The sequence below is a fragment of the Ranitomeya imitator genome, chromosome 1 (genome assembly GCF_032444005.1).
Source record: "Ranitomeya imitator isolate aRanImi1 chromosome 1, aRanImi1.pri, whole genome shotgun sequence".
NCBI lineage: Eukaryota > Metazoa > Chordata > Amphibia > Anura > Dendrobatidae > Ranitomeya > Ranitomeya imitator.
Genome location: NC_091282.1, coordinates 1162459930 through 1162475088, shown reverse-complemented (window position 1 = coordinate 1162475088; position 15159 = coordinate 1162459930). Strand labels below are relative to the sequence as shown.

At 43.4% G+C, this 15159-nt stretch overlaps 1 protein-coding gene and 1 long non-coding RNA gene across 2 annotated transcripts in view; one reads left to right on the top strand and one right to left on the bottom strand.

Moving 5' to 3' along the window:
* The window catches only part of CCKAR (cholecystokinin A receptor), a 150123-nt gene extending 141294 nt beyond the window's left edge, over positions 1-8829 (bottom strand). The window contains exons 1-2 of the mRNA XM_069745795.1: positions 8613-8829; positions 7135-7386 (exon numbers count right to left, since the gene is read on the bottom strand). Coding sequence (XP_069601896.1) covers positions 7135-7386; positions 8613-8745 — 385 coding nt within the window. The 5' untranslated portion in view covers positions 8746-8829. The remainder of the gene's footprint in view (positions 1-7134; positions 7387-8612) is intronic.
* The window catches only part of LOC138658329 (uncharacterized), a 63149-nt gene extending 54293 nt beyond the window's left edge, over positions 1-8856 (top strand). The window contains exon 3 of the long non-coding RNA XR_011317450.1: positions 8724-8856. This is a non-coding gene — a long non-coding RNA (uncharacterized lncRNA). The remainder of the gene's footprint in view (positions 1-8723) is intronic.
* The last annotated feature ends 6303 nt before the right edge of the window (positions 8857-15159 follow it).

Genomic DNA, 15159 nt, shown 5'->3' with positions numbered 1-15159 from the left:
CCACACAAGAGGATAGACCCTGAATGTCCATCTGTACACCTGTGTACTGAACCACCCAAAGGTCTAGGGGAAAAGAAAGACAAAACACAGTGCAAAGAAAAAAAAATGGTCTCAGAAGTCCTCTTATCCCTCTATTGAGATGCATTAATACTTTGGGCCAGCTGTACTGTTATGACCTGGTGGTTAGGAGCACCCGACCTGATAGTTAAACTCATACAGGACGAGCTCTGCTGACCGCAAGCCCTAATCCTATCTCACACACTAAAAATAGCCGTGGAGCGCTCCTGACGCTCCCTAGGCGCCTCGTCACAGCCCTAGAGATAGAAAATAAAGCCTACCTTGCCTCAAAGAAATTCCCCAAAGGAATAGGCAGCCCCCCACATATAATGACTGTGAGAAAAGATGAAAGTCACAAACGCAGAAATGAAATAGGTTTCAGCAAAGAGAGGCCAGACTTACTAAATAGACAGAGGATAGGAAAGGAATCTTTGCGGTCAGCACAAAAACCTACAAAAGACCACGCTGAGTGTGCAAAAAAGACCTCCGCACCGACTCACGGTGCGGGGGGGGGGGCCACTCTGCATCCCAGAGCTTCCAGCTAGCAAGACAAAATCATGATAACCAGCTGGACAAAGAAACAATGAGCAAAAATAACAATAAGGAACTTAGCTTCTGCAGGAGAAGACAGGTCACCAGGCAGATCCAGGAGCGAACTGAACCAATGCTAAAACATTGACAGCTGGCATGGAGTAACGATCTGAGTGGAGTTAAATAGAGAAGCCAACCAAAGGATAAACCACGTCACCTGTGTAAGGAACCTCAGAAGCAGCAGCTTCACTCATAGCCACCAGAGGGAGCCCATAGACAGAACTCGCCGAAGTACCATTCACAACCACACGAGGGAGTTCGACAACAGAATTCACAACAGGTTTTACTGGCAGGAGCACAGCTGCATTAGCGGAGCTCCTGCTTGTAAAATTAGTTAACCCCTTCAGATGGATTTACATCGTTGGACGTGACAGAACGACGGAAGGTATGGGATATTGTTTTTTTTATTTTACCTTTTTTACAGAACGCGAGTCTTCAGGTGGATTACCAATATAATAAAATATTACAAAAACCTGTGTATTTATTTCAGTAAAAGACTTTGTAATAATGTGTGTGTGTGTGTTTTTTAACCATTTCATACTATTCGATTAATAATGGATAGGTGTCATAATTGACGCCTCTCCATTATTAATCTGGCTTAATGCCACCTTACAATAGCAAGGTGGCATTAACCCTTCATTACCCCATATCCCACCGCTACACGGGAATGGGAAGAGAGTGGCCAAGTGCCAGAATAGGCGCATCTTCCAGATGTGCCTTTTCTGGGGTGGCTGGGGGCAGATGTTTTTAGCCGGGGGGGGGGGCAATAACCATGGACCCTCTCCAGGCTATTAATATCTGCCCTCAGTCACTGGCTTTACCATTCTGGCGGAGAAAATTGCGCGGGAGCCCACGCCAATTTTTTCCGCGATTTAACCCTTTAAAATAACAGCTGGAGCGCCCAAATTTTGCACATACACACTACTAACATTAGTAGTGTGGAATATGCACAAAAAAAAAGGGATATGAGATGGTTTACTGTATGTAAACCATGTCTCATATTATGTCGGGTTTGAGAAGGAGATAGGAAAAGCCAGCAATTGAATTACCGGCTTTTAAACATATGTGTCTCACTGCATAGGTGTTCAAAAGTCCTGCATAGGATAAATTGATTGATTTTTCAAGTTTTAAACGTTTTCTATTGAATATTTTTGATGCTAATATGACATATTATATATCGTTTTGTTCAGAATACAATTTTGCATTCTGTCCCTGTAATATTTTTAGCTTTTGAAGCAGGTTTGCCTGAAATTATTGCAACAATATGGGAATTGAAAGCAGAACTAAACATTGTACAGCTTCAGATCCAAAATGAGCCAATCACAGATGAGGTTCTTGTGACCAATCATAACCGGGATATGGCAGCCAATCACATTGCATTACATTGCATCACATCTGCTGCTTTGTTTGTGTTACCTGTTGGTCGATCTAGTGATCATACTGTAGAGTTTTATGATGGGAGCCTTCAGATTTTTGTCAGCGGAGGATCGTGTGCGAGTTGTGGTGCTACATGAAGAGGGTTATACTGGCCCCCAGATCACAAGGAAGGTTGGCTGTAATCAGAGCACAGTCGTAAGAATTTTGCAGAAACATAAGCAGCTTGGAATCACCCAGGACAGGCCCAGATCTGGTCGGCCCAGAAAGTCAACTAAAAAGGGAGGATAGAGTACTGATAAGAACATCCCTTGCCAATCGAAAGCTCACCTCTCCTCAGCTTCTGCGAGAATGGCAAGAAAAGTGCAATATTGAGGTAGCAACATCAACTGTTAGGAAGAGATGTTTGGAAGCAGGATTGAGAGGGTGCAAGGCCCGAAAGAAGCCATTGATGACAGCCATACAAAAACAAAGGCGAAAACTGTGGGCATTGAAATAGTTAAAATGGAGGAAGGAGGAGTGGGAAAAAGTGCTATTTAGTGATGAAAGCACTTTTTGCATTTTAGGAACTGATGGCAAGTCTTATGTGAACCAATCAGACACTGGACACTGTTGACGTCACTTATCTCCGGACATTAGCTCCGGACGTTAGCTCCGGACATTAGCTCCGGACATTAGGTCCGCACATTAGCTCCAGACATTAGCTCCGGACATTAGCTCCGGACAAAGCCACGGAAGTTGGCACAAATTGCAGGAAGTAGTATTCTAGGCAATTAATCTCCGGACATTAGCTCCGGACATTAGGTCCGCACATTAGCTCCAGACATTAGCTCCGGACATTAGCTCCGGACAAAGCCACGGAAGTTGGCACAAATTGCAGGAAGTAGTATTCTAGGCAATTATATATTAGATATATATATATATATTTTTACGATTTTTTGAGAACATGGATCCATTGTATGTCCGTATGTCGGTTTTGCAAGCCTGCGAGAAAATCTCGCAGTACGGATTGCATACGGATACGGATTACATACGGAGGATGTCATGCGCAAAATACGCTGACACACCCTGCCTACGGATGAGATACCGACCACTATTTTGGGGACTTTTCTGCATATTACGGCCTTTATTCCTTTCAGGAATAATATACAGCATTCTATAATGATGTATATAAGCCACCAACCCAACCTGCAAGAGAAGAAAAATAACTTCTATTATACTCACTTGCAGGGTGGTCCGATCCGAGGGGTGTCACTTTTCTTGGTCCGGCGCCTTCCATCTTCTTGGTTCTTGTGGATGACGCGTCCCTGCATCATCCACACAGTCTGGTCCTGCACCGGCACACTTATCTGCCCTGTTAAAGGGACACTGTCACCTGAATTTGGAGGGAACAATCTTCAGCCAGGGAGGCGGGGTTTTTGGGTGTTTGATTCACCCTTTCCTTACCCGCTGGCTGCATGCTGGCTGCAATACTGGATTGAAGTTCATTCTCTGTCCTCCATAGTACACGCCTGTGCAAGGCAAGATTGCACCTTGTGCAGGCATGTACTACGGAGGACAGAGAATGAACTTCAATCCAATATTGCAGCCAGCATGCAGCCAGCGGGTAAGGAAAGGGTGAATCAAACACGCAAAAACCCCGCCTCCATGGCTGAAGATTGTTCCCTCCAAATTCAGGTGACAGTGTCCCTTTAAGGGCAGAGCAAAATCAAGCAGTGCACAGGTGCAGGACCTTTCATGGCACCTGCGCACTGCAGTACTTTGCTCTGCCCTCAACAGGACAAATAAGTGCGCCTGCGCATGAGCGTGATGCCGAACAGACTGTGTGGATGATGCAGGGGAGCGTCATCCACATGAACCAAGAAGAACCAAGAAGATGGGGGGTGCCGGACCAAGAAGAGCGACACCCCTTGGACCAGACCGTCCAGCAGGTGAGTATAATAAAAGTTATTTTCTTCTCTTACAGGTCTTGTAGGGGGCTGATATACAGAATTATAGAATGCTCTATATAAGTCCTAAAAGGCGGTGGCCGCATCTCATATCAGCCTAGCTTGGTGACAAGTTCCCTTTAACGTGCCAACCACCTTGGGGAGTAAAGGGGTTAAAGGTGTATGGGGAGGGGCAATCACTTTTTCAGACAGAGCCCTTTAGGTTTGGATTTCTTTTTCCCTTAATAATAAAGACCTTACTTTTAAAAAAACTGCATTCTGTAATTACTTTTTTTTCTTTGTCTAATATTTAAATTTGTTTGGTGATCTGAAACAAACATGCAAAGGAATAGGAAATCGGGAAGGGGGCAAACACTTTTTCACACAGCTGTATGGAGCCATAACACAGTGGCCGGAGACTTCTATGGTGCTCTGTATTCCCACAATTTCCGGCAGACACCACAATTACAGAACCATTCCACCCCAGGATCAGGTTTGTGTTATTCTTGTATATTGCAAGCTATAATAACAGATAAAGTCGCCATTATATCATTTTGCTCCACAGGGATTAATGCCGCTATATGGATTTAATTACACATATTGCATTGGTTCAAGGGGTTCAATACTGCATGAGCGGTGTATAACTCATTACCAACATACCCTTCACAGAAATGTCCCACTGCCATTGAAGCATGTCATTATTTCTATTTTCTTCTCCAATTTGCTTTTTATTTTGATTGCTCGTCTCTGTAATGGTCTTATGTGTTCACTATATGATATGAAGATAATGATATCTAGTGGGCAGCCCAAAAGCTAATGCAGTTAGGAGCACATTCCCATGTGTGCAGATGTAGCATAGACGGAGTTCTTTTTCCAGTCTTTGCAAGATTCTCTTGAACTCGAATATTCACAAAAGTCATTTCATTTCAGGGAACGAGTCACGTGTTAAAACGCTATTTACCTGCAGATATAGAATTATTCTGCTGGTAAATAACATTACAAATGCTGCCTGGCCGCATCACTGAAAGCACAGCTAATGGGAGAAAATGAAATTACGGTATATCCTCCCAGGAGCCGCCGGCTTTCAGTCATAGAGTCATTGTATGCAGTGTAAACAGTCACTGCTCACTATACTGCATGCAGAGGCAGCAAGGACGCCCCAGGACTTTGCTAGATTTGCACAGAGAACTGTCAATTGAAATTTTGGGGCGTGCTTACCGCCGTGCTCACAGTATAGTGAGCGGTGACTGTAGCTGCTCCGTGTTGTCCCATGACTGAAAGCTGGCGGCTCTCGGAAAAAGGAAATAACATTCTCTTCTGGTAGTTTTGCTTTCCGTGGTGGCATTTTATTGCTATATACCTTCAGATTAACCCTATATCCGCAAGGAAATAGCATTTTTGCTCATGTTGGGTTTCCTTTGAGGTGACCGAACCCACTATACAAATGTCAGCCAGATCTGCTATGGGCGATCGATCATTTATTGTATTGATGCTTGTCTTAATGTCCCCCAACAACAATTTAAAGGGCAAAGTATCAGGCATGTTGAATTTAAAGAAGACCTGTCACCTGCCATAAACATGTATTCCTTTTACCTGGTGTAAATGCCGCTGTCCTCCTGAATCCGATGTTCTTTATATTTTGTTCCAGCCCTTCTCCGTTCCTAAGGCCGGTTTCACACGTCAGTGGCTCCGGTACGTGAGGTGACAGTTTCCTCACGTACCGGAGCCACTGACACACGTACACACATTAAAATCAATGCATCTGTGCAGATGTCAGTGATTTTTTGCGGACCGTGTCTCCGTGTGCCAAACACGGAGACATGTCAGTGTTCGTGGGAGCGCACGTATTACACGGACCCATTAAAGTCAATGGGTCCGTGTAAAACACACACGGACGTTGTCCGTGTGCAGTCCGTGTGCCGTGCAGGAGACAGTGCTACATTAAGCGCTGTCCCCCCCACTGGTGCTGAAGCCGCGATTCATATCTTCCCTGCAGCAGCGTTTGCTGTAGAGAAGATATGAATAATCGTGTTTAAAATAAAGATCTATGTGCCCACCGCCCTCCCACCCCCTGTGCGCCCCCCGCTGTTCTTAAAATACTCATCCAGCTCCCTCGTTGGCTGTCGCTGCTTCCTGTCCTGGCGGCACCTTCTACTGTATGCGGTCACGTGGGGCCGCCGATTACAGTCATGAATATGCGGCTCCACCTCCCATAGGGGTGGAGCCGCATATTCATTACTGTAAATGAGCGGCCCCACATGACCGCATACAGTAGAAGGTGCGGCCAGGACAGGAAGCAGCGACAGCCAACGAGGGAGCTGGGTGAGTATTTTCAGAACAGCGGGGGGGGTGTTGCACAGGGGGTGGTGACATGGACCTTTATTTTATACACAAAAAACCACACAAAAAAATGGATTATTCATATCTTCTTTACAGCAAACGCTGCTGCACAGAAATATGAATCGCGGCTACAGCACAATGCAGGGGACAGCGCTAAACTTTAGCGCTGTCTACTGCATGATGCGTGTGGTACCCAGTGGGCACACTGATGTGCCACAGAAACGCAGGGGCACACGGACACGGATAATTCCGGTACTGATTTTTTCCGGTACCAGAATTATCTGGACGTGTGGGACTGGCCTAAGACATGGCTCATTCTTCTTTGCATATAACTAGTTAGTGAACTGGGCGTGGTTCTCAGGAAGACCCCCATTGAGAAGAGTTGAGAATCACGCCCAGTTGGTGAAAAAGATTAGCTTTACATACAGGAAAGAGGGGTCATATCTCAGGATCAGAGAGGGGCGAGAACGAAAAATAACCAACGCCAGATTCAGGACAAAAGAGGCGTTTATACCAGTTAAAAAAATACATATTTATGGCGAGTGACAGGTCCTCTAAACATGGCCAATCATCTGCTTTCTAGAGAGATAAGGTGCTACCACAGGTGTCCAGGAGCAATGTATTCCCCTCTCCCTTCTGAGAAGGTAGCGGGAGGCGCCGACAAAGGTCTCTGCCTTGGCCAAAGTATTTATATGCATTATTGATCCCGGAGAAGGAAAGAGCGGGATAATTCTAACCTCTTTTTCCAGTCTCATAAACAGTTTGCTCACATAATATATGGTCGCCCCTAACTTTGGAGCAAGATCAGGTCTGCTTCTTGGATAGAACTGGTTCACTTACTTACCCATGAAATAGTTAGCAGCGCTGCAGATTGTGCTACCAAATATAAAGTCCTCCAGCAAATTAGGAATAAGGGTGAAGGGTATGCAGAAAAGGCAGAGCATGAGATCGCTGACTGCCAGGGACAGTAAGAAGATGTTAGTGACCGTCCTCATCCTCTGGTTCCTTATCAGCACCACTATAACCAAGCTGTTGCCCAGAACACCAAGAAGAAAAATCAAAGAATACAGGAAAATCCTCACTGCGTGGTGCAAATCTGGAACAGAAAAATGGGTTAATGTGGCATTATGGCTTTGTAGATGGTAACCGTCCTAATCACCACTTTTTAGGCTGGCTTCACATATGGCCGGCGAGGCATCATTGTTTCCATCTATTAACAAAAATGATTTGCATTGGGATCATTTCCATCTGATCGGCACATCAGTTTTTTTAGCCGGACAGGTGTATGCACCATCCGGGGGTCTGATCACATTTCATGTTATGCTGGGATCCCCCCTATGATAGTACGCATTTTATCATTAGTTTTGCCAACAGTTATGATCTGCTGAGTTGCATCACGCTCAAAAAACAGAGCCTGATTCAATGGACATATGTGAACTCAGCCTTGGGGCAGGCGCAGTCGGCTGTAGATTCTCTTGTCCCAGAGGGTCAGGCCGCTACCAGTCTGATCAAAGTGTGAACCGATTCTCACGGATGAGAAGATGGACAAGAAAATGTCTCCGTCTTCTCCATTCGGACAGTCTGCGAAAATCGCACTGCATTCAGATGTCATCTGAGTGCAGTCAGATGTTTTCCACAGACTCATTGACTTGCATAGCTGACTGCGATCCAAATATCAGATCAAACATGGACTCGCTGCGATTTCTCCGAGGAAAAAACTTAACATGTGCACAGACCAATAGCAAAACATTGTTCCGCGTGAGATCCGATCTCACCGAAAACACGCTGCACCTGTCCGTACAATTATCCATACAGCGAGGTTCAGATGAAGCAGAGTTGTGTTTGTTATTAAACTGCCTGGTGATGTAACGTTTGTGCAACAGATTCTGATGTGGCAAAGAGCTGTCGACCAAATTCAGCTCTGCTACATGGCTGTGTATGACAGCACGATGGCAAAGTTGTGACTATTAGATTCACCTACACAAACTCAGCCCTGCAATGCCTGACGAGCTTATCTCTGTACTAAAAGATCAAAGAAGAATCGATTGCACCCCCAAAAGTTTATACTTTAAGTCTTCATGTATAATGTTACACTGAGCAGATACATAATGTTTGATGCCAATGTACCAATATTACTTCCATAGTTTGATATTTTACATGATTGCACAATACACAAACAGTACAGAAGAAATACTAAATAAACATTGAGAAGTCAACAAGGTCTCTTCTATACTAGGCATGCTGTGACTTGTAGTTTCATATAGCAATTTGCCCATCTGTCACCAGATCTATGCTTTATTATACAGAAAGCAGCACACATACCTTTACCAGGGAGAGTTGTATTGTGGTTGTAGTCCCCTAAACAGCTGATGATGGCTCCAGTCTCTGTGACCTCACAAAATATCCCATTGTCACTTGTGTCATTGTCCACAGGCTGATTATACAGAGGCTCCATGTCTGGCTTTCTGGAGACTACTCCATGGCTCCCTGGGAGAAGATGCTGCAGAGGAGATGTGTGTGCAGCCTGCGATCCCTGGAAGTCCTCACACTGCCTGCACTGCCTGCCTGCACTGCCTGCACCGAGTGTCCCAGCCCCTCTCTGGGCATTGGACACAGCACACCTGACATTGTAGAATAATTCACTAATAGGGGAACTTTACTGGGAATTTGGCATTGCAAAATTAAAGGAAAACCTACATAGCAGTGACTTCCCCGGCGATAGATTATGTATATGGCACATGTACTATGTTTACCCGAAAGCAAAACAGGGTCTTATATTATTTTTGCTCCCAAATACGGGTTAGGGCTTATTTCCAGTGGATGTCTTATGTTTTCTATGTGCAACAATACATATTTATTCTTGAACAGAAAGTCAACATGTATTCAAATACAATCATGTCATCACATACACACACTGCTCATACACTGCACACACACTGCACATACATGTATATACACACTGTACATACACATGTATATACACACTGCACATACAAATGTATATATACACTGCACATACACACTACACACACTGCACATACACACTGCACACACACTGCACATATATACTGCACATACACACTGCTCATAAACTGCACACACTGCACACATACACTGCACATACACACTGCACATACACACTGCTCATACACTGCACACACACTGCACATACACACTGCTCATACACACTGCACATACACACTGCACATACATGTATATACACACTGCACACACACTGCACATACACACTACACACTGCACATACACACTGCACACACTGCACATACATACTGCACATACACACTGCTCATACACTGCACACACTGCACACATACACTGCATATACACACTGCACATACACACTGCTCATACACTGCACACTGCACACACACTGCACATACACACTGCTCATGCACACTGCTCATACACACTGCACATACATGTATATACACACTGCACATACACTGCACATATACACTGCACATACACACTGCACATACACACTGCACATACACACTGCTCATACACTGCACATACACACTGCACATACATGTATATACACACTGCACATACACTGCACATATACACTGCACATACACACTGCTCATACACACTGCTCATACACTGCACATACACACTGCACATACATGTATATACACACTGCACATACACTGCACATATACACTGCACATACACACTGCACATACACACTGCACATACACACTGCTCATACACTGCACATACACACTGCACATACATGTATATACACACTGCACATACACTGCACATACACACTGCACATACACACTGCACATACACTGCACATACACACTGCAGATACACACTGCACATATACACTGCACATACACACTGCACATACATACTGCACATACACTGCACATACACACTGCACATACACACTGCACATACATGTATATACACACTGTACATACACATGTATATACACACTGCACATACAAATGTATATATACACTGCACATACACACTACACACACTGCACATACACACTGCACACACACTGCACATATATACTGCACATACACACTGCTCATACACTGCACACACTGCACACATACACTGCACATACACACTGCTCATGCACACTGCTCATACACACTGCACATACATGTATATACACACTGCACATACACTGCACACATACACTGCACATACACACTGCACATACACACTGCACATACACACTGCTCATACACTGCACATACACACTGCACATACATGTATATACACACTGCACATACACTGCACATATACACTGCACATACACACTGCTCATACACATTGCTCGTACACACTGCACATACATGTATATACACACTGCACATACACACTGCACATACACACTGCACATACACACTGCACATACACTGCACATACACACTGCACATGCACTGCACATATACACTGCACATACACACTGCACATACACACTGCACATACACTGCACATACACACTGCACATACACACTGCACATACACACTGCACATACATGTATATACACACTGTACATACATATGTATATACACACTGCACATACAAATGTATATATACACTGCACATACACACTACACACACTGCACATACACACTGCACACACACTGCACATATATACTGCACATACACACTGCTCATACACTGCACACACTGCACACATACACTGCACATACACACTGCACATACACTGCATATACACACTGCTCATACACTGCACACTGCACACACACTGCACATACACACTGCTCATGCACACTGCTCATACACACTGCACATACATGTATATACACACTGCACATACACTGCACATATACACTGCACATACACACTGCACATACACACTGCACATACACACTGCACATACACACTTCACATACATGTATATACACACTGCACATACACTGCACATATACACTGCACATACACACTGCACATACACACTGCTCATACACTGCACATACATGTATATACACACTGCACATACACTGCACATACACACTGCACATACACACTGCACATACACACTGCACATACACACTGCACATACACTGCACATATACACTGCACATACACACTGCACATACACACTGCACATACACACTGCACATACATGTATATACACACTGCACATACACTGCACATACACTGCACATACGAATGCACATGCACACTGCACATACACACTGCACATACACACTGCACATACACTGCACATACACTGCACATACACACTGCACATACACCCTGCACATACACACTGCACATACATGTATATACACACTGCACATACACTGCACATACACTGCACATACAAATGTATATACACACTGCACATGCACACTGCACATGCACACTGCACATACACACTGCACATACACTGCACATACACACTACACACACTGCACATACACTGCACATACACACTGCACATACACACTGCACATACACATGTATATACACACTGCACATACACACTGCACATACACACTGCACATACACTGCACACACACTGCACACAAACACTGCACATACACATGTATATACACATTGCACATACACTGCACATACACACTGCACATACACACTGCACATACACATGTATATACACACTGCACATACACACTGCACATACACTGCACACACACTGCACACACTGCACATAAACACTGCACATACACATGTATATACACATTGCACATACACTGCCCATACACACTGCACATACACACTGCACATACACATGTATATACACACTGCACATACACATGTATATACACACTGCACATACACACTGCACATACACATGTATATACACACTGCACATACACATGTATATACACTGCACATACACACTGCACATACACATGTATATACACACTGCACATACACACTGCACATACACATGTATATGCACACACAATAAACATACACAAATATATACACACAACACATGCACATGTATATACAAACACACACACTGCACATATACATGTATACACATACATACACCACAGAAACAAAGAACATCACTATAAGGTATGCACACCAACCAGGGATATATATTTGTATAAAGCAGGAAACTTTATTGGTAACAAGGTTTAAAAACAATTAAAAACAATACAATACAACAGTCCACCACATGAGACCCCACTCTGTGTAAGAAAAAGCAATAAACAGAATAACACCAGATATAGCGTACTGAAACACCCACCAGCAAGAAAATGGTACGCAGCACCAAGTCAATAAAAGTATAAATGACGTCTATATCACATAGACCTGCAAGACATAAACAGGATCCTATGAAAGATAAAAGTGCTGAGAAATAAGCACAGGGTCCAATCTATCAAGTAATACAGACACTATTAAGCAGGAACACGTAACCTGAAAGGAGCCACCATGCCAGCGGCTGAACACAGGAGCGGGTAGTGGGGGAGTGGACTCTCAACGCGTATCGCTGTTACCAGGACAGCTTCATACACATACATACACTGCACATACACATGTATACACACATTGCACATACACATGTATATACATACAAACATGTATACATACACACTTCACATCACATACAGTACCTTGCGAAAGTATCCGGACCCCTGGAACTTTTCAACCTTTTCCCACATATCATGCTTCAAACATAAAGATACCAAATGTAAATTTTTGGTGAAGAATCAACAACAAGTGGAACATAATTGTGAAGTTTTAATTTTTGTGGAAATTCAAAAACTGAAAAGTGGGGTGTGCAATATTATTCGGCCCCTTTACTTTCAGTGCAGCAAACTCACTCCAGAAGTTCATTGTGGATCTCTGAATGATCCAATGTCGTCCTAAATGCCTAATGATGATAAATATAATCCACCTGTGTGTAATCAAGTCTCCGTATAAATGCACCTGCTCTGTGATAGTCTCAGGGTTCTGTCTAAAGCACAGAGAGCATCATGAAGACCAAGGAACACAACAGGCAGGTCTGTGATACTGTTGTAGAGAAGTTTAAAGCCGGATTTGGATACAAAATGATTTCCAAAACTGTAAACATCCCAAGGTGCTTTGTGCAAGCGATCATATTGAAATGGAAGGAACATCATACCACTGCAAATCTACCAAGACCTGGCCGTCCCTCTAAACTTTCATCTTAAACAAGGAGAAGACTGATCAGAGATGCAGCCAAGAGGCCCATGATCACTCTGGATGAACTGCAGAGATCTACAGCTGAGGTGGGACAGTCTGTCCATAGGACAACAATCAGTCGTACACTACAAATCTGGCCTTTATGGAAGAGAGGCAAGAAGAAAGCCATTTTTCAAAGATATCCATAAAAAGCATCATTTAAAGTTTGCAACAAGCCACCTGGGAGACACACCAAACATGTGGAAGAAGGTGCTCTGGTCAGATGAAACCAAAATAAAACTTTTTGGCAACAATGCCAAATGATATGTTTGGCGTAAAGGCAACATAGCTCATCACCCTGAACACACCATCCCCACTGTCAAACATGGTGGTGGCAGCATCATGGTTTGGGCCGGCTTTTCTTCAGCAGGGACAAGGAAGATGGCTAAAATTGATGGAAAGATGGATGGAGCCAAATACAGAACCATTCTTGAAGAATACCTGTTGGAGTCTGCAAAATACCTGAAGCTGGGACGGAGATTTAATAAATAAATAATAATCTTTATTTTTATATAGCGGTAACATATTCCGCAGCGCTTTACACACATTATCATCACTGTCTCCATTGAGGCTCACAATCTAAATTCCCTATCAGTATGTCTTTGAAAAGTGGGAGGAAACCGGAGAACCCGGAGGAAACCCATGCAAACAGAGAGAGAACATACAAACTCTTTGCAGATGTTGTCCTTGATGGGATTTGAACCCAGGACTCCGGCGCTGCAAGGCTGCTGTGCTAACCACTTTTGTTGTCTTCCAATAAGACAACGATCCCAAACATAAAGCAAAATCTACAATGGAATGGTTCACAAATAAACGTATCCAGGTGTTAGAATGGCCAAGTCAAAGTCCAGACCTCGATCCAATCGAGAATCTGTGGAAAGAGCTGAAAACTGCTGTTCACAAACGATCTCCATCAAACCTCACTGAGCTCCAGCTGTTTGCCAAGGAAGAATGGGCAAGAATTTCAGTCTCCCGATGTACAAAACTGATAGAGACATACCCCAAGCGACTTGCAGCTGTAATCGCAGCAAAGGTGGCGCAACAAAGTATTAAGTTAAAGGGGACGAATAATAGTGCACACCCCACTTTTCAGTTTTGGAATTTCCACAAAAATTTTAAATAACCAATAAATTTCGTTCAACTTCACAATTGTGTTCCACTTGTTGATTCTTCACCAAAAATTTACATTTGGTATCTTTATGTTTGAAGCATGATATGTGGGAGAAGGTTGAAAAGTTCCAGAGGGCCGAATACTTTCGCAAGGCACTGTACATATGCATGCACATGCATTGCACATACACATGTATGTTTTGGGTTGTCATTATGATTTAAAAAGAAGAGAAAACACAGTAAATGGCTTTACCCAGCCACTAACCATGAGTGGATAAAAGTTTTAGTGTTATCATTAATATTCTCTGAAAAACGGACAAGAAAGTGAAAATTCTGCTGGGGTATGTAAACTTTTGACGACTACTGTGTATACAAAAGTTAAGCAAGTTGAAGATTAAATGATCTCTAAAAGGCCTAAAGCTGAAAATGACACATTTACTTTGTATGTTAGGCAAAAAAATATATATTTTCAATTTTTACAATTTTAAAATTACAAAAAGGAAAATGGGCTGCTGCAAAAGTTTGGGCACCCTACATGATTAGTACCTAGTAGCC